This window comes from Haliotis cracherodii, unplaced genomic scaffold (genome assembly GCF_022045235.1).
Source record: "Haliotis cracherodii isolate W230 unplaced genomic scaffold, xgHalCrac1.p SCAF_18, whole genome shotgun sequence".
NCBI classification, from domain to species: domain Eukaryota; kingdom Metazoa; phylum Mollusca; class Gastropoda; order Lepetellida; family Haliotidae; genus Haliotis; species Haliotis cracherodii.
Genome location: NW_027266273.1, coordinates 17450343 through 17476202, shown reverse-complemented (window position 1 = coordinate 17476202; position 25860 = coordinate 17450343). Strand labels below are relative to the sequence as shown.

The following is a 25860-nucleotide window of genomic DNA, read 5'->3' as shown; positions in this document are numbered from 1 at the left end:
AGTCCCCTCTTCCCAAAGCTTAGATCGATCCTAATGTAGAACCATCCACATGGGACCACGGAGGCGGTTCGAAATGCATGGGATACTGGAGACCCATTCTTCCAAGAATCCCCCTAGGGCTGAGACAATAACAGGACAGGGATCGACTTGGACATTACGTTTGGTCCCTTTCACTATGACGTTGGACATGACGTACCCATGACAGTGAGCACGGCCATTCTACTGTCTTCCTCAAGGGTTGTTTCAGCCGTACATCTGTACTCGCCGGCGTTTTTAAAGCCTACATTCAGGATGTAGATACCTGTCTTCAGGGGGTTAGTGTCCTTTAATGAAAAGGTGAAAAGAAATAAAACATTTCATTTTTGCAAATAATGCACAAGGACTGTCATTTCAATCGCTTGTTGGTTTAATCTAGGGGCTAAGTCCCGTTGGAGGCTTAGAAAAAAGAGTTTGCTGTTTAATCCCAAATAATAGAGTAGATAAAAACTAGAGGCAGTCTAATGTCAGGTATCTCTTGTAAAAAATAGGATCACTTGATACAATATATCTGCATGGTGGGATTGAGACACATATGTGACATGACTGTCAATGCAGTACTAAGCCAGATATTTCTAAAAAAACAGGTTGGGAATGGCGGCCAAAATGTCTATCATGGCCAGCCGACGGATATTAGGTCTCGACTGGATTTACATCAATGAATTATTAATAGGCACTAATACACTAAATATGCTAAGTTTTATCAGCGAATGAAACATATTAAAGCAATCATTGACCATAGTAGGTATGTACTATACTGTTTTCAGAATTGCAATTTAACAAATGTCGGCCATTTTGATAAATGGCTGCAATGACTGCCATCGTTTTAATCTTAAAAAATCTACAACATGAAATCTTTATTGGCTGACGTAACTCTGGGTCATATTTCATACATTTCTTACTCATGTAACAGTTATTACAAATATACTCTCCCAACATGCAGATATATTATATCAATAAAATGTACCTAATTTTACAATAGATACCAGACTGCCTCTAGTGTTTTACCTACCCTATAATAGTGAATCACATAGTACCTAGAATGTTCAGTGGGCTCTCCTGGACAAAACTGTTTAGCCAGACCTTTTATGAAGTAGGCGTTGAACAGAACACTTTGTAACCTGGCTTTGCTCCTGTACCAGCTCATTAACTGATTGTGATAAGATACCACGCTTTAACAGTGACGTTTCTTTCGTCATAAGAGATATAAGTGTTATATAAAAGTGTGGTTCGGCGTCTTGGCCACTGTGGTATAACTCATGCCATCAATAAGGATTAAAGCAAACACAACATGCTCTTGGGTTGTTGATTGAGCTGTGTATCGGAGGTCAAAACTGTCCTGACAGGAAACCCAACATGGACACATCTCACCTGTATAAAGTGTGTCTGATCATGAAAGTCGATCATCCTGCCGTTGAATGTCCAAACATACACCATGTCCAGGTGAGGGTCAAACGACGCTTGGCAGTAGAAGAAGGCAGTCGTGTTGACCAGCACTTTCGTGTTGGTTGGGGCTGTACTGATTCTTGTTTCTCCTGAACACAAGGACATGTTCAATTACTTTCTGGAGAACATTTTAACGTACATGTTAACATTCTACATTCCATAAAATAACTAACATGTTAACATTCTACATTCCATACAATAACTATCACGTTAACATTCTACATTCCATACAATAACTATCACGTTATAATTTTACATGACGCAAGGGTGAACTTAATCTTGTTGACATTTGGGTTTAATTTATATCTAAAAAGGGGTTAACTCGTGTCACAGTCAGTCTAGCACAAGATGTGTGCCCACTGTCATAATCTAGATACAACTTTGTGGTATTTTGTGCGACTTACAGCTGACAGTCAACTCTCAACGTGTTTCCCCACTGTCGTCCTCTACATACAGTCTGGGCCCATTCGATTTGGTGGTGCTGTGGCCACTTACAGGTAAAAATAGATGTTTCCCCACTGTCGTCCTCTACATACAATCTGGGCCCACTCGATCTGGTGGTGCTGTGACCACTTACAGATGTATACAATAGACGTTTCCCCACTGTCGTCCTCTACATACAATCTGGGCCCATTCGATTTGGTGGTGCTGTGGCCACTTACAGGTAAAAATAGATGTTTCCCCATTGTCACAATGTATATACAAACTAGCGCCAAGTGAATCTGCTATTGTCTTTGCCACTTTCCGCTTAAAGTACATGTTTCCCCATTGTCATAATCTATATTAAATTTAGTAGTGTTATGTGCCACTTATAGCTGAACTAGATTTTCCCTATTGCCATAATATATATACAATTTAGTAGCGTAATTTGCCACTCATAGCTGACCTAGAATTTCCCCATTTTGATAATTTATATACAATTTAGTAGTGTTATGTGCCACTCATAGCTAAACTAGATTTGTCCCATTGTCATAATTTATATACAATTTTGTAGTATTCTGTGCCACTTATAGCTGAACTAGATTTTCCCCATTGTCATAATCTATATACAATATAGCTATGTTATGTGCGTGATTACACAATATAGTAGTGTTATGTGCCACTTATAGCTGAACTAGATTTTCCCCATAGTCATAATATAATCTATATACAACATAGTAATGTTATGTGCCACTTACTGCTGACAGTCAGTTTTGTTGCACTGGATGCTTCCCCTATTTCATTGGTTGCTGTGCATCTGTATGTTCCTACATCTGATGCTTGGAGGTCAGTGACCACAATGTTGCCATTACGCAGTAGCCGGTAGTGACCTGAATTTTCCGGAAGTTCGACGCCGTTTTTAAACCACGTGATCTTTGGCTGAGGAGCGCCCTCTGGCTCACACATTATGGTCACGTTACCGCGAACCGCCCCCTTGGTGTACCGAGGCAACGGGTGCTTATGAAACGTTGGCGCAATGGCTGCAAAGTGTAAACAGAGTGATGTATTTAAACCCTTAAGTTGAAGCAAGATTTAAAATGAGTGATACAAGTAATAGCATTACCACAAATGAAGTATTTTTTAGATCTCTGACTAAAACGTTATTTACTCAGGATTGATAATGATTGTAAAATCCCATTTATTAGGATTGAACATTTTAAATTTCACAAGTCGTCAATACAATACTAGATTTTCGTAAACTCATCTTGATCAACATGATCGATGGCACAGTACAAAGGGTCAGTAGTTGGTCAGTAGTTGGTCAGTCGTGATCAATCAGTTCTGCTCCACAACTACCATGAACAAAGCGACACACGGGTGGATGGAGTAGGGACTTCACTCTAAATACGCGCTACGAATAACGCTATGTATCTTTTTGAATTTTCAGTCCACTAAATGACATCTTTCCACATTTGTACCCACGTGAGGCAGTGGCATATAGCAAGCATGTCTTAGGAGTCGACTAGGAGGAGCGAATGACGACAGTTTCGGACCTAGCGGATTGGTCGTCATAATGCAGAGCAGATGGAGCCAGAAGACAACCTACAACTTTAAACAGGAAGACTGGATTGCCAAGCTCTACTCCTGTTAAAACATGATATGTTGAGCTTCTTCTGAGCCCCTCATAGGGTATGAGAAAAAAACTCGTGTATATTTAATAAGTTGCAGCACGAAATAACACTGTCATACATTAACGTTGGTTGGTTTGTTGTTTAACGCCGCACTCAGCAATATTCCAGCTATAAGTCGGCGGTCTGTAAATAATCGAGTCTGGACCAGACGATCCAGTGATTAATATCATGAGCATCGATCCACGCAATTGGGATCGATCCCGTTAGTCACCTTTTACGGCAAGCATGGGTTGCTGAGACCTATTCTACCCCGGAATCTTCACAGGTCCATACATTAACGACCTTGTGCACCACACTGTCGGTTCAAACATTACAAACAAGCTTAGACCTCCTCATAATATAATGATAAATAATTACATTACGTACAAAGATTTGTGAATTCTCGTTTATTCCATCCTCTAATAAACTGTGGAATGAATTATCATTTCAGCAAAGGATCTTCGAGACCTTTCCTCGCACTATATTCCAGCAATATCACGGCGGGGGACACCAGAAATGGGCTTCACACATTGTACCCATGTCGGGAATCGAACCCGGGTCTTCGGTGTGACGCGCGAACGCTTTAACCACTAGGCTACCCGACCAACCCTAAAGTCTACTTTGAACACTCAACTTACACAGTACTCTTAGTTGAGCGGCACTCATGGTTTCGCCGTGAGTGTTTTTAGCTGAACACTGGTACATGCCGTTGTGTTTCTCTGGGTCAAGCTTTAAGATGGTGAGGGTGGAGCCAGTGATGAGGGTATCCCCTGGCACCTGCTGTAGAACCTCTCCGTTCTTATACCACATGTATGTTGGGTTGGGACTAGCGCGAGCCACACAGCGCCAGGTCAGCTGGGAGTTGATATCCACGTGCTGGTTTTGGAGGGGAACGATGAAGTAGGGCTTGGCTGAAAACAATATCTTACGATTATACCAACATACAGTTGATGAATTCATTTTCTTGCATCAAAAGGTTAATGACAGGAACATCAGTTACATGTAGGTATCCTAATCCAGAAGCATGGTCGTAATTTGCTGTGCCATTGAAGCCAGAAAGGTCCTTTGACAGTGGAACTCGCTCTGATTATGACCCTTGGATTAACAGTACCATGCCCGTACTCATGAAATGTATCAAAGAAGTACAGGACTACATCACTGCGGACCTTCCTCCCACGGTAAGGTTATCGTATTGTAACTGACAAATGTACAAAGCAGCTCTTTTCCCAACACATTCCTTTGTCCAGAAAACCTTGATGTGCGTGATCATGTTGGTATGCGATACATATCAACAGGGAAGAAGTGAAGTAGAATTCTATTTGTCACGTATTTCTCTACTATTACGTATATTGTTGTCGAAATAAACCTATTTCTAACGAGTGTGTATGAGATTACTTACGAACGGCTATTTGAAAAATATCACGGCCATTTATGATTTATTAATTTACTTTCAATAAACGTAAGAGTATGTTATAGAGTCGCCAAACACTTACAAACTGCCCGAGCGTATAAATGTTTAATATGTTAAAAGTACGGCTGATAAAAAGCAAGGGTATATATTTTTCATAGTGTTGTAATTGTATTTTCAGTATATCGGATCAACTATACAATGCCCGAATTCATAAATGTTGAATGTGTTTCATCCCTAACCCCAAGCCCAGCCACCACCCTACCCCACCTCTAGATCCGCGTAGTCTTACCAGCTATATCAAGGTAGTAGGACTTGCTGTCTCTGGCCGACGTTCCCCGACTGACGGTGCAGGTGTAGTTGCCACTGTCCTCGAGCTTAGCGTCCTCTATCACCAACACACGACTGTGGTCAAGCACCCTGGCTGACCGGGGTATAGGGCGATCTGACCTATCCCACTGGTACAGAAACTGTGTGGTTGATCTGGAAAAGACGGATTAGGAACTTTGCAGCATACATGTAGTCCAATGTTACACAGCTGAAGTATACATCACTGGACAAATTCTTTTGTTTTTGTTTTTTTCGAACGAATGAACAGTTCAAAGATCGAATTGATAACATTGTTGGTTAATACCCAATCAACCATGACAGAAAGACAGTATAAACACGGACTCCATGGGGATAGCGTAAGTGGTTAGTGACATCGCATCATATCTCGAGCAGGTTGAATCGGTTTAATGGGTTTTAGTGTAGCGGGGCGTGGAGTCATCCCACAGATGACATCCTTACCTTGTTAGCTTGCTGACGGGGTTAACCTCTTTGGTCATGTGGACAAGGCGTCCGACCTCGGATCAGAAGGTCCGTGGTTCCAATCCCATTAGGGGATTCGGAAATTTTATGGCTGCTACATTAGGCCCTCAAGCCATAAATGTTCCTTATATCTCTTCAATAAGAGGTGAGGTAAGGTGAGGTGAGGTGAAATGGATTCTACGTCGCGCTCAATCTGTTTTATAGCGACGTGCATGGGCGTATGTGTGTGGCTGCTTGTGCCTGTCAGGGTTTTATGCCGAATTTATTGTGCCCACTGAGATACCATGCTGCAGTTGAACATGGATACCCCACTTAGACACAGTGTACCGACGCCGAGCCGACCAGTTCTTGTTCTAGCCCCTTAAACCCGAGTTTCAGGCAGGGTGACAACTACATGTCCTACCATCCTTTTAACGTCTGGTATGACGCGGCCAGGGGTTCAAACACTGACCTTCACCTCTCCGGGTAGACGGTGTATCAACCTCATCATAAAGGGTGTCTTCAATAAGATTTGATTGTTTGTTGTTTTACGCCGCAATATTTCAGCTATATGGCGGTGGTGTGTAAATAATCGAGTCTGGACCAGATTATACAGTGATTGACATCAACGGCATCGATCCACGCAATTGGGATACTATGACATGCATCATCTAAGTCAGCGAGCCTGACCACCCGATCCCGTAGGTCGCCTTTACGACAAGCATAGTCGCCTTTTTTCGGCAAGCATGGGTTGCTGAAGACCTATTCAAACCCGGATCTTCACGAGTCTTTTCAAAAAGAGAAACAGGAAATAAGTGAATGCTGTTTAACGCCATAGTCAGCATTTTTAAAGCTCCGTCTTGTGGAAGCCTGTCCATATTAAAGTCCGGATCAGGTAACCCAGTGACTGAAAAATCACTATCAAGGACGACGTCGGGATATGATGACAAGTACGTTATCAACGAATCACACAGGCAGTCCACCCACCCCATATCCATTTTAGTTGGCTCATGCCACAATCATTAGTTACCGGGAATCTAGTCGTACCCTGAATCCCGGCTTGGGTGTAAATTAACAACGACATAATGGGTCATTATCGGGTTTAATACGCTTATATTTCGAATCAATGGTTATGCCATCAGCAAGGTGTAGATACATACGATCCATAGGCGAAACACTCGAGTCTGACTTCTTGGCCCTTCAGTGGTGGTTGGGGAAACACAGCGATGAAATCGTTCTGAATCTCTGGTCCCCAGTCAGCTTTGGCGGCTGAGGAGGTGAAATACACATGGGAGTGAATCTTATGTGTTGCCATGACGTCAATAATTCCTTTTCCACTATGATACAAATTGATCATACATTTTATGCAAACTTTATCAAACCTGAACGATTTTGGATGATTTTGGTTTGGTTTGTTGTTTAACGCCGCGCTCAGCAATATTCCAGCTATATGACGGCGGTCTGTAAATACAATAGTAATCCAATCTGGACCAGACAATCCAGTGATTGACATCATGAGTATCAATCCACGCAATTGGGATACGATGATATGCATCAACCAAGTCAGCGAGCCTGACCACCCGATCCCGTTAGTCGCCTCTTATGACAAGCATGGTCGACTTTTACGGCAAACATGGGTTGCTGAAGACCTAGTCTACCCCCGATCTTCACGGGTCGTGTTTGGATGAAACTAAGCAAACAAGCAAAAGCACTTTCAAATAAGATATTATCACATTATATAAAGAAATAAAATGTTGGGTTGTCAATACTAGTGACATGTTTCAAATGTAACGCATGGAACATACAGACATAACGCAATCATGTTTTATTGCGTGTTGATGTGACTGTTACCATCCTATCAGTTGTTTGTAGGCCACAGTGGTGGCGGGTAGTCAGAAAAAGTATGACGAGATCGATTCGCAAGATTGGCATGATTCAGCAAAAAAAATACAATGGTGAAAATAATGTTTAAATAATAATGAAACTAGGGATGAGGATGAGGAAGATGATGATAATGAGGAGGAACCTTGTAGTAATTCCGAATAGAGGACATTTGATAGATTGTATCTTAGGTGAATGGTAGCTGTTTGTTGCTAGTAACTACCATGATTCCATCTTAATAATGATCAGAAAAATATAGATATTGAATATTAGCAAATCATTGATATCATCTGCAAACACAAAAGAGTCCATCTGCAGTTTGTATAAACTGAGGGGAGAAAGTAAGAATACCGCGTAGTTTTTTCATGTAATTGAAAATTTAAAGAACTTTTGTTAAATTTGATTATGTCTATTGATCCATCACTCGATCCTGTAACAGTTTGTAAAACATAAATCTGTGGCTGGGTAATTTTGTGTAACAATAAATGCTCAATTATACAAAGATGTGAAATAAACTTATGACATTGTTCAATAGACATATGTTGATGTGAAGAGAAAATAGATTGCATTATTGATGTGTCTGTGTGGGAATTTAGAACATCAGTTTAGAATATGGAAACATGAAAGACAAGGAATATCTACTTTTGAAACAGCTTTCTCTATTGTAATCATCTGATCGTTGTCAAAGCAAACTTGGCGTAGACTTTGCAAGGCAAAAAATGTAAATCATTTAAGGTTAATAACAACACTGTTAACACAACCACCATGACTGAAGATTACTATGAATATATTGTTTGTATTATATAAGATGAAACATTGTAGTTGTGTACCCTTGAATACGTACATCTGAGGAGCAAACAAAATAATACCTCTCAGTTGATCATATGTTTGATTTTCAATTGAAAATATCTGAAGTTGGCGACATTATATCCAGAAAATGAACTGCACTGGAGCACAGTCAGCACTCAAAGAATACTTCTACATAACTTTTATTTTTAAAAATATCATTTGATTGAAAGTTTTGCAAATATAAAAGAAATTGCTGCTGGGTATCTCAGACAACTTATCTCTTAAAATCGATACATTTGCTTCTGTCACTATAAATTTACAACATATCAAACAAGGTGGGTGTCATATGGTTGCAATTGCAAATTGCTATAAAAGTAATATATAAAATGGGCGTACCTCCTATTGTATTACACCTAAGTACATGGTAGTATGAAAACTAGCTGGTTGATCAAAAGCTGCAACAGTTAAGGGCTTAACGTGGGAATGACATTACAACAACATGGCTGATAATGCCTCACTGCTTTCTTTCTGTGGCTATGCAGTTTTTCCTGGCATTTTTCCTGAAATCTGCCATCCTGTCAACTCGTGTTTTACTTGAAGACAGAACAAATGGTGCCATTCTCAACTAACATTCACTACCAAACGTGTTAATTATGGATTTTCAGTAGTAAACGACCGTTTTTGTATGAAGGTGCAGCAGGGTAAGGTTTCATCTTCGCTCCATCTCTACAAATCACGGTTTCGACCGTCGCTTATATCATTTCAAAAGGAGATTTATCGCCCTTTAAGACAAACAGATCGTCCATATATTCGTACAATCTTATTAAAATCAGATCTTAGCTCTAGCTACCACAACACAAAGATCTGAGGATATCCTATTATGGGTCCCGTCAGAACTTCCTTTCGCGAACTTTGACCGACCAATGAAATGACTCACAAAGGTCGCCATTAGCCAATCAGAGCTTTACGGCGCTTGTTTCAAACTGGCTACTTCCATTCCAGCCTACGCTTTGAAACATATTGATTTTAATGTGACGAAAAAAACGTTCTGGAAAGTCTAAAAGATGGCCGATGTATGGCAGTTGTTCCCACGGGCTATGGAAAGTCTTTTCCATTTCAAGTGTATATCCCACTGAACATAAAGTGATACAGAGAGACGTACAGTCCGTAACTTTCGTTTGGAATACCCAGTGGTAACTTTTCCGAGAATGTATGATAATAAAACACACATTCCGACTGTCACTTTCCCGATCTGGTTAGCGACGCTCTCATGTGTCGGATGAAAGGTCGTTCGGACGCGACACTTACAGATCTTTCTTTGGTGATATCTGACGTTAAAAAGACTGGATATTCGTAATACAGTGTACAGTACAAAAATATATGTCTAAGATGAATGGGAATTTTCATTGTTTCTTTGTAAATTTGAGAAAAGTATTGACTTTCTAAATAGAAAATTGCTTTCGTATACTATATAAAGAAAGGCATAAGTGGTAACATCTTTAATGTCTTATTATTTTAAGGTTAAATCCTCTATAAAATCTTAGTTCTACTTATCAAAACTCTTAGTCGTGTAAAACAGTGTGTTAATATTTCTTTTAATGTGTCCCCTCCCTCTTGTCGTTGAGTTAGAAGCTAAGTTACATGAATCTGATGGTAGAGGTATTTCTGTGGGTCAAGAATGGCTAGATATATTGTTGTTGTTATGTGCAAATGACCTTTGTCTGTTTGGTAACACTGTTATTATTTTCCAAAGAAACCATAATGTTCTCAAAGAATGTAGCATTAAATGTTAACTTAGAAATTTTATTTTCTCGAAATAGTGAAAAATGTATGGCAATTACCATGTAAACAAATCTACGTTTTATATTATCTGGGGTTGCTGTTCTCAATTAGGTTGTGTTGGTTTAAAATAATTAATAGGTTTGTTCATAAATATAATTGGGACAGGGATATCGTATATGGTAGGAAATATGGGACGTTAATGAGTTTGTTTTTGAACCTGTATGGTATGACAAGGAGTGTGACTCACCTTGGTCATGTACAAGAAGTGGGATGGGCAAACTGGTTCTGGTAGGCGGTTGCGAGGTGCCTATGGTATGCCTGTTCCGCCCCGTCAAGATAGCAATACACCGGTATTCTCCTTCATCAATTCTTGTCACCTCTGAGAAATACAACTTCCCATTGGCTGAGATGAAAATGTACGGCTGCATTTGCGGTCTGACGAACGATCTCGTGTCTCCCTTCAACCATTGGTATTTCACAGCTAAAACACAAGAAATAGCGTGAATATTTGTTTATTTATAGAGTGAGATAACCATAGCCTTTTTTTTACAAATATATCTGTTTATTCACAAACATAAATAGACGTCCTGCTATAAGAAGATTTGTTTTTAAATCTTCATAACTATTACCATTAGCGATCTGAGTTATAACGATGGCACTGTAATAAGCAAACAGACAAGTATAATTTGGAGGTTCAGGTATAGTTCTACAATGAGATTAAAAGATCTATGCAAAGTGCAGTATGTTGTCATATGTTCTATCCATGTTGACCAAGGCCTGACTTGTATTTTGATAAACTGCCAGGACCTGATAGGGAAGAATTACTAAGAGAAATTAGATCTAGTAATTGTTATCATGCTTTGAATAACAGTAAAGTTACTTTACCATGTACTCAAATGTGAAAAAAATCAATTAAGAATTTGATTTTTGAATTGAAATATTTCATATTAACACTCACATTTAGAAATAAACAGCGAAGTATTATGACTGATATCATTTAATATGTCTTTATGTGAAAATTACCTTAAATAACAAAAGCCCCTGACCACGTGGATACGTATGGCTTTATTGTAATAGCGATTCTTAGTATCCATGGTATTAGAAGATACATGTGAGTTTAATTGTTTGCGGTTGTATTGAAGATGAGAGTATGCAACTATTGTAAGTTTTTGTTTGTCTCTCTATTTTGTTTGTTTTTTGTTTGTTTTTTTTACACCGCACTCAGCAATATTCAAACCACATTACGGCGGTCTGTAAATAATTGAGTCTCGATCAGACAATCAACTGATTGACATCATGGTCATCGATCTCAGAATTGGGATAGGATGGCATGTTTCAACAAAGCGAACCTGGCCGCTCGATTTCGTTAGTCGCCTCTTACGACAAGCATTGGTTGCTGAAGATCAATTCTCAACGAGGCCTAATGCGAGCCACTCACCTGGCCTGTATGGGATCCGACTGCACTGTATGGCTACTCCATCATAAGCTTTGGCGCGGACAGCTGCGTCAGGGACGTTGGAGAACTCCCCAAGACCTTGGAACAAAACATTAAACATGGGCGATGAATGAGTTGGGTTTAACGCCTCTTTGAACTGTATTTAGTCTACATCACATCACGTCTAAGAAATGTGTAAGAAAAGCCTGAATTGATGCAGGTGACATTATATAGCATATTCTATAGCATCAGAAAGAAACAGATCCAAACAATATTAACTTGTATCAACAAAATGCATGTCTCCTAACCTAATACATATCAGCAACAAGATGTCACAAGAACACTTTTTTTGCGCACAACGTCAAAACAAGCAACGAGATGCCAAGATATCCTTTTTTACCTACCAACGGCTCTTGTACCGAGATTGACTGATCATGAAAGGAGAACACTTACTTCCAAATGATATCTGGATAGGGTTTCCTAGAATCTTGCCGAACTCATTTTCTACTGAGCACCTGTATTGATCAGCGTCCTCGTTTTCGGCTGGCTTTTCCAGAACAAGCTTCCCATTGGTTAATGTATACCTGCTACTAAGTTCAGGGGTCACTTCCGTTTCGAAATTTTGTCCGGTGAACCACTTATATTTGGGTCGGGGGTTTCCGGTGGCTGTGCATTCAATAGTGGCGGCGATTGTCTTGCCAACCACCACTAAACTTTCAGGCTGGGTAACAAACGCTGGGCCTCGGAGCAGCTCATTAGGATCGTATGATACAAGGCCATAATCTGGAAATGAAGTCAAGCTTATGATACATACATTCCGTTTGCACTTGTTCAAGATTGTATTGATGATTCTAACAAATCAACCCTGAGTTTTATCATTTCTGATTTCACGCACAAGAACTTCTAATTCATAGTTCAAGAGTTGGAGAGAGGTGGGTTTAACAACTATAACATGAAGGCATGCAGATAGTGATGCCAGGACAAGGCGAATCAGCGACTGGAAATACTGGCTCCGATCCACGCCAACGGAGAACGTTAACACATAATCAATGACAAAGCTAAGGCTCGATTCCCTTACAGTCGCTCATTCGACAAGTACAGATCCTGGGACACGCAATCTCCCTCATGGTAATCATAGCGATGGAGGGTATGACGCCGCGACAGCGAAGTAAAACTCGGACAATGTGTATGTTATTTTGAACGCCAAACGTTGCCTCTTTGGTCGCATAATTGTATTTTTCTTAAATTGAAATTTCGAGTTTTTCACTCATTATTTCAATAATTTACTCATTTTTCTCGTTACTTCGATTTTTCTCTCGTAATTTAAATTATTTTGTCTTTATTTCTATTTTATTTTTAAAAATCCAAATTTCGAATATTTTACTCTTTGCTTCGATTTTTCTCTCGTAATTTTGAACTTTTAGAATAAAATTTAATAACGATTAAAATATTTGGAGTAATGAGAAAAAGATCGAAATTCAAGGAAAATAAACGAAGTAACGAGAAATAATGGAAATTACGAGAAAATATCCGAATTAACTATAAACATATTGAAACTTCTACAAAAAAAATAAACATAATTAAAAATCGAGAAAAAAGTCGAAATTACGAAAATATAATCGAAGTAACGAGAAACAAATTGATATTTCGAAATAAATATACAAATAATTGAATTCATGAGAAATTTCGATTTTAAAATGTAATCATGCTACCATATTGGCACATTAACCTGTCGTTTGTTGTGAGAAACAATGAACAAGGTTTACCGTAGTCCCGATCGACGTGTACGATGCGGTAGGACTCCGCCATACTGATCTCACAGATGTAGGGCAACTTGTCCCCCGGGTGAACCAGACTCCATCCATAGCCGATCACTGCCCGAAAAATGTGTTTTATATTATATCAGGTGAAATGTACATGTTTGATGTATCAGAACTACACATTTAAACTCAATTCCTAAATTTGTATTATGCTCACATATTCTCGACGAAGTAATGCTATTTTGATCAACGGTATACACTGTAATCAATGAAAGAGTGACGTGCTGAAAGTCGAATAACACAAGCGTATTTAAGCATGGAATAATTGTTCACATGACATGATCATAGGTGGCATCTAATGTTTGTTTGTTGGTTGGTTGGTTAACGCAGCGCGCAGCAAATTTCCAGCTATATGACGGCGGTCTGTAAATAATGTATTCTGAACCAGACAGTTCGGTGATTGCCATCGATCTACGCAAATGGGATACGATGACATACGGCGAATATAAGGATTAACTTATATTAGTGCAAATGGACTTAAATAATACGAAAATAAGTTGTAGTGAAAATGTATTGATTGACCAAACGGCTTCATTGTAATACATGAAATTTTCATTTCATTCAATTAAAAAGCATATCAGACACAAAATGAGAACCGTTAAAATAGTCAATGCACAACGTATGAATATATTTGTTTTCTGTAATATTTCAAATTTTCCCGATTCAGATACGAAATCTGTAGTTAGAGAAATGTGTAATTTGAGAAAAATGTGCTGTTTCTCTCGAGAACTTCTTACATTTTGTTCAGTTCAGTTTATTGTTTTCAAGGCCAAATAACCCATGTTATAAACATGTATTATACCAAAAAAAATATGAAATTTCACATGCATCACGGTACGGGATTACATTACATTTCCGTTCTAATTTTAAATACAATCAGTGATAAATCAAGTCCCGTATTCCAGTTGTCCATTGCTAATCACCTATCAGCGGTAATTAACTATTAAGTCCTGTCTTCCAGTTGTCCATTGCTAATCACCTATCAGAGGTAGTTAACTATTAAGTCCTGTCTTCCAGTTGTCCAATGCTAATCACCTATCAGCGGTAATTAACTATTAAGTCCCGCCTTCCAGTTGTCCATTGCTAATCACCTATTAGCGGTAATTAACTATTAAGTCCTGTCTTCCAGTTGTCCATTGCTAATCACTTATCAGCGGTAATTAACTATTAATACCTGTCTTCCAGTTGTCCATTGCTAATCACCTATCAGCGATAATTAACTATTAAGTCTGTCTTCCAGTTGTGCATGGCTAATCACCTATCAGCGGTAATTAACTATTAAGTCCTGTCTTCCAGTTGTCCATGGCTAATCACCTATTAGATGTAATTAACTATTAAGTCCCGTCTTCCAGTTGTCCATTGCTAATCACCTATCAGCGGTAATTAACTATTAAGTCCCGTCTTCCAGTTGTCCATTGCTAATCACCTATCAGAGGTAATTAACTATTAAGTCCCGTCTTCCAGTTGTCCATTGCTAATCACCTATCAGCGGTAATTAACTATTAAGTCCTGTCTTCCAGTTGTCCATGGCTAATCACCTATCAGAGGTAATTAACTATTAAGTCCCGTTTTCCAGTTGTCCATTGCTAATCACCTATCAGCGGTAATTAACTATTAAGTCCCGTCTTCCAGTTGTGCATGGCTAATCACCTATCAGCGGTAATTAACTATTTAGTCCTGTATTCCAGTTGTCCATTGCTAATCACCTATCAGCGGTAATTAACTGTTAAGAGCTGTCTTCCAGTTGTCCATTGCTAATCACCTATCAGCGGTAATTAACTATTAAGTCCTGTCTTCCAGTTGTCCATTGCTAATCACCTATCAGCGGTAATTAACTATTAAGTCCTGTCTTCCAGTTGTTCATGGCTAATCACCTATCAGCGGTAATTAACTATTAAGTCCTGTCTTCCAGTTGTCCATTGCTAATCACCTATCAGCGGTAATTAACTATTAAGTCCTGTCTTCCAGTTGTCCATGGCTAATCACCTATCAGCGGTAATTATCAGTTGGATTCCCTTGTTACGTGTTCACCTTTGTTATCTTACTTCTTTTGTTCTTGCAGGTACATATATGCTTCATAGTATGTATTCACTTGATGAAGAAGTAAATACATACCCCAAAACATTGTGTTTCTCATCAGAAGTTGACATCCATAGATTCTCTTCCCTACTGTACATATACTTTGAAAGGTGAAATATATTCTCAATTCTTTTCCATTAATTATAGACATCATATCGTGGGGTTGGGTGTTTGTTAAAACCTTAAAGTGGGTACGTGCATCGGTATATGATATACAAACAAAACACACGTTGTTCATCTTCTAGACATTTACACTGCGTTACATTAAACTTTACCTAGGGTTGAAACACCAAATGTATTATATCCACTTCTAAATTTAACCAGACCTTTCTGTAATTAAGTACATGAAAAATTTGTACAAACGATTCAAACTGAAGTTCTGAAATTTTTGGTTGAATAACATACAAGTGATCGTTTATCTATGCGAAGTGAATGCCTTTTCTGTTTAGCACAATCAAGAATACGTTCCTCTTCTTTCAACTGTTATTAAAGTGTTCCTGGCAAACATGAACTGGTATATTTTTACCTCTGACGGTCTGTTTTGAATATTTCTCAGCTAATTTCCAAAAGCTCTTTCGGTCATGTGTATCAGATCCTTGAGCAAATTTGTTCTAACATTTACTTTAAAATCCATAAGTTTTTGACGACAGATATTCTTAAACATATTTCTGTCTTGTTTATACATGAGAAAAACAAGAAGTTGTAATAATTCATAAAAAAGTGCCCTGTATTCCACACCAAGACTGCGACTATGCATCCCGCTCGAATATATCATGTCAAATGTCAATGACCGAATACAATGCAATTGGTAATTACATGGTGATACGGTCCTTCAATATTCATAGATAATATTCCTCTTTTCCTCACATCTACTGAAACAAAACCCTCTAAATACAAAGAAAAGTGTTTTTAACGTCTAGTGATACACAATATATTAATTGTCTTTGATAAAATTCATTTTAATATGCCTCACATATAACTGTCCCAAACAGTTTACGCCATAAAAGGTCTGACAGCATCGTTATTCAAATTAATTTTACTGTACTTACCCCCATATTTATACACAATGACCTCCCCTTGTTTGAAGTCTATGCCAGGGAGCCAGAACTGCTTGTCATACCCAACGACCGTCCCATCTCCCAGCCACTTGTATGCACCGATCATTGACTCAGACTCAGACTGCGAGTTGGATCCTGAACTGAGGTCATCCCCTTCACTCTGTGACCCTGATGGGGATTGAATTGACCCCTGGGCAGACACAAATGAGCCTTGGGAGGACACAGTTGTTGTCCCTGTTGCCTGTGACTTCTGTACCCCGCTTGTGTACCAGGACCGCCTGTGTGACACGAATATAAGGGAAGAGATTACACGTGTGACCCAACACAGTACCCTCACTAGAAACGTTGTATCCGATAGTAACGCTCATCAAAAGCTTAATACTGCCAACTGTTATTGCTCTTATATAATGTTGCTGTTTTCTGTAACAAAATACATATTATTATACCTAATTTAACATTCGTAAAATGACTTTCTGATTCAACAGTAGCTCATAGTTATCTGTGAGTCTTGCCACTGTTACCAACCATGGTGTAACATTATTAGCAATGTAGATAACGTCTGCAATATTCCAGCTTTTGATCAGAAAACTATAAAGCCAAACTACTGAAACGAAATTTACAATGTATGCTTTATACTTTGGCTTCCTTTAAAGTGGTCACCCCTCGTATCTTTTGTTTGTTTGTTTGTTGTTTTACGCCTCACTCAGCATATTCCAGCTATATGGCAGAGGTCTGTAAATAATGGAGTCTGGTCCAGACAATCGAGTGATTGACTTCATGAGCGTCGATCTACGCAAGATGAAACGATGACATACGGCGACTTTAACCATTAACTCATATTTGCGCAAATGGACTTTATATGAAAATGAGTACTTTGTTGTTTAACGCCTCATTCAGCACTATTCCAGCTGCATGTATATGACGAAGGTGTGTAAATAATCGAGTCTGGGCCAAACAATTCAGTGACTGACATCATGAGCATCGATCTACGCAATATGGATACGGTGACATGAACATGTTCCCCCGATCCCGTTAGTCGCATCTTCCAATAAGTATAGTAGCCTCTTACGACACTCATTGGTTGCTGAAGATCAATTCAAACCTGGGTGTTAACGGGTACGCCTCATACTTACTGGTACGGATCCATCCTCTGTATCGTGCTACTGATGAAGTTATGTTCTTGACCGCTGTCCACACTTAGCAAGGCCGCCCCGTGATACTATTGAGATCAGTCACATTGAAATGATTAGCCGAGTGTGTTTCCCTATCGAAAATATCATTAATTGGGAAGAAAGCTGTATAAATGCAAGACTGTAGTGTGAATAATACACATTTTTATTTCTAATTTATGATATTTACGATACGGGAACGCGGTTGATAATAGCTTTATCATATAAATGTCATTCTTAAAATATTCTATATTTTAGCCATTTTATCACCCAATGAAGTATCTTTAGAAACCGCGTAAGATACTTTGTTTGTTGTTGAACGGCACACTCAGCAATATTCCAGCTATATGACGGCGGTCTGTAAATAATCGAAGTGATTGATATCATGAGCATCGATCCACGCAATTGGGATACAATGACATGCATCAACCAAGTCAGCGAGCCTGACCACCCGACCCCGTTAGTCGCCTCTTACGACAGCATAGTCGCTCTTTACGGCAAGCATGAGTTGCTGAAAACCTAATCTACTCCGGACCTTCAAGGGTCAGAAACCGCGTAGGAATACAGTGTTTGAGTGAACCGCCCCATTATCATATACTTTCAAATGATTTGTAGCCATGCTTTTCTGTAGAAACATCCATACACCATGAAATCCCAGTCTCACTATTAATTATTGATGTAGCAGACATTGCATCAGTGTATGGAACTATAAAATAGTTCCTGCTACGGGACCTCATTTACATATCTTTGGATCATTTTTCGGATGCCAGTGTTAAAGGATTGGTTTAACGCAACGATAACACTAACCATTATATGATATAAATTCAGTGATGACACCAGGTGCTCGCGAAAAGGGTAAGCATGACCTGCTCTACCGGTAGAACCCGCTATTCACACAATTTGCATGAAAAGTAAGGGTTCGCTACCTAACGCCGCACAGCAGTACAAAACAAACGTCGTGCGGTGAATATTTTCAGTCCATATATAAGCACTGACGAAACAAAAATTTAAGAACGTGAATCATAGCGCTAAGCTCGATCTGTAAATGAGTTCCTGGCGTTTACAAGAATTGAAAATCATTGCAGCAATACATATAATTCATTTAAATATTTAGTCACTCATCTAAATCATGCACTTGGTTTTATTTAAATTTTCTATTTATTTCAACTTACTGCGCATGCAGCTCGCGCATTCTCGTGTGCTTCTTCGGGAAAGCTGACAAACTTATAGCACTGTGACCAGGAACTGACCCAGTCGGACGGACAATCTGTGTCAAAGGTTAAAGTTAGTTACAGCCTCGGTTCCGCATAGACATTGTGTATGATATAGCGTCTGACAGCAAATGGCCCGCGGCATACATACATGTTTCTGTGATGAATGCGTTATGTCAGTCGGTTGCACAGAAACTGGGAACAACAGGTGAAAGTGGACAGACATTAAACATTGTGAGACTTTAAAATAGAGCAGGAAATAACATACAGTTAAAAACTTTAAAAAGTCTTTTTCGGAGAAAACATGACTGTAGTGGCAATGTCAGTAGTGGTTGATCGTTGGTGTTTGTGATTTATGTAATTTAAACGAATATATATAATTGTAATGTAATGCTTGTGTCGATATACGTTGCTTAGGTTTGAAAATATATATAAGTATACTATATTCACCAAAACAATGGATTTGCTGGTATCATTCCTTGATTAGAATTAGTGTCAAAACCAGTTGAGTATAAAAGGTGAATATCGTTGATCAATTAAGTATACTGTACTCACCAAAAACATGGACTTGCTGGACTGATTCCTTGATTAGAATTTGTGTCAAAACCAGTTGAGTATAAAAGGTGATTATCATTGATCTTGACATCTGAAATGAAATAATTTTCTACACTACCGTGTTCGAAGGACAACGTCCGGATGGCATCTGGCGGACAGTATTTACTGGTGGGCTGGGCCAACATTAGACTGAGTTATTACATCTACAACTGTGTAATAGTCCGAGACAGATGGACAGTCGGCAGAAATTGACATCTCGTTTCCTTCCGCAAGGCTTTTAATTACAAGACCGAGTTTGATGGGTTGGGAATTGCATGGAGGCATCTTGGAATGTTCACTGATTTAGTGATGATTTATTATTCATTAAATGTAATGACCATTTAATATTCCAGAAGGGGTGGATGGCGTTTTTGTTTAGAGACATGACATGTTGTCAGACAATGTTTTAAAACAGGTATATTTTATCTATGTGATAGGACAAAATTGTAATTATTCTTCACATTTTGTACAGGATATGCACTATGTCCAGAGAACATTTTTGGAAGGCAAGAACATTTTCTTGTCAATTAGAAATATATGCAGGCGTTTAAAAATCAAACAACACGAACATATAAAGTAAATATATAACACAATCTTAACTGTGAATTGATTATTTAAAATCAAAGAGATTAATAAGGTGAATCGTAATTTAATTTCATTTGCTTCATTTAGCCGTTTGAAAAAAACCTTTGTCTAATTATCAGTGCCTTCGGTAATGGGTAGTATCGTGCTTATATTCATGATTAAAATCAGTTTGCACTTTTTACTATCAGGGACCGTCCTCAATAAACTACTTTTGTGCCAAATTAAAAATGATAATTAGTTTCAGAGTTAAATGAAACAATACCTGCATATTGTGTAAATAGAATTCACAAGCAGCTCTCCCATAGATGAATTCGGACAGTGCTGTTGACCTACAATCTATCCACTTGAAAATACAGTCTAGATTTTGTAAAAATGATATGAAAGTATAAGCCAAAACCATCCTACACTATAAAATGCGATATACAGTTTACAACCAGTTTGTAGTGTTTATTCATTAGTCACCATATTATAATATTTCAAACAAAAAGCAGCTGACATGCAGGTACTTGGCCTCTTGCGTACAGTGCCCTAAATACAGAAGGTGGGATCATTATGATACAGAAAAACTTAATTTTCAGTTTGTTTATCAGTTTCGTCAAATAATCACCCACCTTTCAAATCTCTTTAGAAGCATTATCCACACACAACAATGGCGCGCATTCCTCCTCAATGTGCCAGTTCTGATGTGACTACTGGATCAAGGCTGCGTTTCGGCGACACAATCATGTAATTTCATGAAGACCATATAACTCACACATCGTAATATCCTTCCGCCGTTGGGCTGGGATTATGTCTATATGTATCCATACGCCACAAATGACATAATACGGTGCTTGATGTTGCTGCTGTGGTTTCAATGTCAGTATGTTTGGGTGGATAGAAACCACAATTGTTCGCTTGAACGCAGCATGTGTAGGGAGAGGAGACATTTGATTGGTGTAGCATGATGCTCACCTGTCTGAGCAGGATGATTGATAATAGGCTGCCTGCCACAGTCAGAAACTGCCATAACACCGAGCTCACCGGTCAGCATAATACTGACGAAACTTGCATCTTGTGTATATGGCATAATAATATCTATGTATTACTCATTAAACCCAGACGGGGTCCAGGGTTGACAAATGGTTAATCTGCTGTGATTCGATTTGTCGTACCGGGGCCCCCTGATAAAGGATTCGAACCTTGTATACCTCTACCTTACCTTACCTCCACCTTATTATTCGTGGTTTTATGGAAGCAAATCATTGCTGGTGTGTTTCAGGTTTAGCTGACAAATTCTCAGGGGAGTGAAATATTCATTAAAATAGGGTAACTTAAATCTCGAATAAAGCAGACTATTAGGTCAATAGCGCTTTTAAATCTACAAGTGCATGTTTTTTTCTTTCAGTGCGTGCTGGTAATTAATGAACGTACTTTGCACGCGCTGCTAAATATAACCGCTCACAGTCACCTGGCTGCCGACCATAACCGGATTGTTACCACGTGATCGAAACTTAATGATAATGTTTATCGCTAGCGAAATGGATACGTTTTAAAAAACGCACTTTGCAGGTTTTGTCATACTGTGATTAATATCCCTTATAGCCGGAATGGGTTGTTTCTACTTTATTAGTATTCTTTCTTTTTCCCCTTTTTCATTATGCTAAAATGTTATTATTTATACCATTCTAACGTATGCTTTTATATGTACTACACCATTCTCACGCACTCTTTTACAGATATTAATCCATTCTCAAGCACATTTTTACAAATACTAAACCATTTTCACGCTCTGGTTTACAAATACTAAACCATTCTCAAGCACTCTTTTACAGATATTAAACCATTCTCACGCACATTTTTACAAATACTAAACCATTTTCACGCTCTGGTTTACAAATACTAAACCATTCTCAAGCACTTTTTTACAGATATTAAACCATTCTCACCCACTCTTTTACAGATACTAAACAATTCTCATGCATTCTTTTAGAGATACTAAACCATTCTCATGCACTCTTTTACAGATATTAAACCATTCTCAAGCACTCTTTAACAGATATTAAACCATTCTCACGCACTTTTTTACAAATACTAAACCATTTTCACGCTCTGGTTTACAAATACTAAACCATTCTCATGCTCTCATTTACAAATACTAAACCATTCTCAAGCACTTTTTTACAGATATTAAACCATTCTCACCCACTCTTTTACAGATACTAAACAATTCTCATGCATTCTTTTAGAGATACTAAACCATTCTCATGCACTCTTTTACAGATATTAAACCCTTCTCACGCACTCTTTTACAGATACTAAACCATTCTCATGCATTCTTTTAGAGATACTAAACCATCCTCATGCACTCTTTTACAGATACTAAACCATTCTCGCGCACGTTTTTACAGATACTAAACCATTCTCATGCATTCTTTTAGAGATACTAAACCATCCTCATGCACTCTTTTACAGATACTAAACCATTCTCGCGCACGTTTTTACAGATACTAAACCCTTCTCACGCACTCTTTTACAGATACTAAACCATTCTCACGCTCTCTTTTACAGATACTAAACCTTTCTTATTCAATCACCCATGGCATCAAACGATTTCAATGAACATGCACATATCTTTACATATTCAGTTCTTCAGAATAATATAGGTCTTGCGCTTATATCGTGCGTTTGTTTGTTGCTTAACGACATAGTCAGCACTTATCCAACTATATGACAGCAACCTGTAAATAATCGCTTCTGAACCAGACAATCCAGTGATAAACGCCATAAGTATCTATCTACGCAATTGGGATATATAACATATGCATCGACCAAGTACGCGAGGATCACCTCCCGATCCCGTTGGTCGCCTCTCACGACAAGCATGGTTTGCTCAAGACCAATTTTAACCGGGATCTTCACGGGATCCTATATGCGTTGATGTTTCAAGAAAGATTAAACACTCGAAGAAAACATTAACACGTGCATATATACAGACTCAATGAACTTGGACATCTCCAACATTCACTTCCGTCAGATCGCCTTCAATACGGAGAGTAGTGACACTCAAGTTGACTCGGCCTTTTCAACTGCAGTTAATGGACCTCGAGCTTCTGCAAATGATAATGCCCTGAAAAATAGCGTTACCCTTATATTAACATACAGTGGCGACCTCATTTCATAATAAGCCTCTGAACATGTTACTGACATACAGTGTAAAATAGTATATGTGTTTGTTTGTTTCACCTCCTCTTAGCTTTTACTTGTACAACCTTAGTTGCCTCCATGGTCTAGTGGTAGGGCGTCCGCCAGGAGAGCGGAAGGTCCGGGGTTCGATCCCCGGCCGCGTCATACCAAAAGACGTTAAAAGATGGCAGTTATCGTTACCATGTCTGACGCTCGGACTTAAGGGGCTTAAACAAGGTCGGCTCGAAGTCTGTATATTACGTCTGAGTGGGGTATTTATGATGATGTCCGGCATTAGTCCGGACTAGTACTAGGAGCCACACAGACACGTACATGCACGTCGCTATATACGTGCAATAATCTTGGACGCGACGTTAAGCCCCATTTCACCTTATGCAGCCCCATCAAACACATTTACAAAACTCGTTACAGAATGATGAGATCTGATTGGTCCACCTGATCTTCATAAAATACTGTGTATCCCACCTAGGAGGGAACTATTTTTTTCAGCGGGAGAATAAATCCCTTACACCCCGCAACGAACAAGTTAGGCTGCACTTCCATTCCTGAGAGGCAGAATAAATCCCTTAAACCCCGCTTCGAAGCAAAAGGCCGAACGCTTTTTCCGAATCAATTAAAGTCACTTGACAGCACAAGTTAACCTCAGCTCAAGGGAACAGCTGCTTGCTATCAATTTTGAATTTAAAACATGTCGGTAAAATAAAATCTATAAATTTAGTCTATTTCTGTTTCTCTATTAAAATTATGAAACAATTTGCATATTTGGTGATTTCAGCTCATGAAGAACCGACACTGATTACATCGAGGGAGTACATAAGATACCAGCACTCAGTATATTGGATTTCCCCGATGATAGTTATGGGCAACACATGATAAATTTGCTGACTGACTGCAACCTTTGCATGTTAAACGGGCGTGTGGGACGTTATGATTTTACACACGTTTCAACCAGTGGTAAATCTGTTACAGATATTGTGTTTTTGCCACATGACCAACTACCCTCATATGATGACCTTTGAAGTTTCATTGCGGTATTTGACTGATTTAATCAACGATCGTGATTTATGCGTCCCAGTGAGAGTTCCGGATCCTTCACTGTTAGAGCGGTCTGTGAAGATGCGTGTTTGTGGCACGGTCAATACTAAAGGAAAGAGAGATACAGAAGATGCTCAGAGGAAGGAAGGTATCACGTATTACAAGGTCAGAGATATTTTAAATGACGATCTTCAGGCTGACTGCTCTGATATCATTTTACAACATATTGGAAAGACAGTACATACACTTGACAGCAGAAATGATGACAATGCGTATGATGAGTTTACAACACTTATAACCACAAGGGGTGGCCCAGTCGTCTAAGGCCCCGTGATTCGCTGTGCAGAGTTGCGTCCCTTGGGCACGCCAGAAACCTATGATTGTGGGTTCGAATCCCGGTTCGCCCCAATTATGCTTCTAGGTTTGTCAGCACCATACCCGTGCTCGTGGGTTTCACCGAAGCGGTAAACGTCTGAGACCTGCATCACTTCGGGCTTTCCTCCCACATTAAGCTGACACGCCGCGATATAACTGGAATAATGTTAAAAGCGGCGTTAAAACCAACTCACTCACTCATTATAACCACAAGCCTGGATAAAGCGTCTCCAGTGTCACAATCTACAAATGTCTAATCATTAGACTCTAATGATACCAAAGGTAAATCTTGTCAAAGCCATACTGGTCACCCGAACTTCAGGGGCAATGGGATAAGGTACGCAGGCTTGAACGGGATCGGCGACGGGCAATCGGGACAAGTCGCACGAGAATTATGCGGGAACAATTTTACTCCCAGAGAAAAACTTTTGACCGAATGAACAGAGTGGAATTACAAGAGATGAAGTTCGGGCAGCGGTAGTCAGACCCAAGCTTCGTGAAGCGGTTGGTATTGACAGTATTCCTGCGGAGGCTCTTAAGATTGACCTCTGTATCGACATCCTGTATAAGTTGTTCAATCATTGCTTCAAGAATGGATGTGTCCCTGACTCAGGCAACAATGCATAACAGTCCTACAGACCCAAGGAAGCCATTAACATACCGAGGGATCACGCTAATGTCGGTGCCCTGCAGGATCTACTGCGATATACTAAATAGACGTCATTTTTTAAAAATGCAGGGTTGTCGGTGGAATTGGGTTCAGGAAACTAAGGATCTGTTTAGACCACTTACACAGATTTGATAGCATTGTCAACAACAGGCGAATTTCAGGACAGTCCACCTATACATGTTTCTTGGATACGAAGAAAGGCTTTGATAACATGAACAGAGAATGTCTGTGGTTAAAACTAAAGCTGTGTGATGTACAAGATAAAAGAGGTCGTTAAATGTGCAGTCAGAAGTAATGGTTTGTTAAAGCCTTGGTTTACTATAAGGTGCCGAAGGGTGTAAAACAGGGTTGTCTTGTGCCTCCAACACTATTTGCAATCTTGAATTGCGGTATTATTGATGACATTATGATTCTTGCACCGA

The 25860-nt window shown here is 39.1% G+C and overlaps 1 protein-coding gene across 1 annotated transcript in view; it reads right to left on the bottom strand.

The window, feature by feature from the left end:
• Window positions 1-19639, bottom strand: part of LOC139465327 (contactin-3-like) — a 31182-nt gene extending 11543 nt beyond the window's left edge. The window contains exons 1-14 of the mRNA XM_071247028.1: window positions 19549-19639; window positions 18955-19049; window positions 17747-17832; window positions 16605-16891; window positions 13423-13530; window positions 12110-12439; window positions 11660-11755; window positions 10469-10702; window positions 6930-7038; window positions 5273-5463; window positions 4211-4483; window positions 2661-2942; window positions 1408-1571; window positions 197-323 (exon numbers count right to left, since the gene is read on the bottom strand). Of these exons, the coding sequence (XP_071103129.1) occupies window positions 197-323; window positions 1408-1571; window positions 2661-2942; window positions 4211-4483; window positions 5273-5463; window positions 6930-7038; window positions 10469-10702; window positions 11660-11755; window positions 12110-12439; window positions 13423-13530; window positions 16605-16891; window positions 17747-17832; window positions 18955-19049; window positions 19549-19639 (2473 nt within the window). The remainder of the gene's footprint in view (window positions 1-196; window positions 324-1407; window positions 1572-2660; window positions 2943-4210; window positions 4484-5272; window positions 5464-6929; window positions 7039-10468; window positions 10703-11659; window positions 11756-12109; window positions 12440-13422; window positions 13531-16604; window positions 16892-17746; window positions 17833-18954; window positions 19050-19548) is intronic.
• Window positions 19640-25860: the final 6221 nt, after the last annotated feature.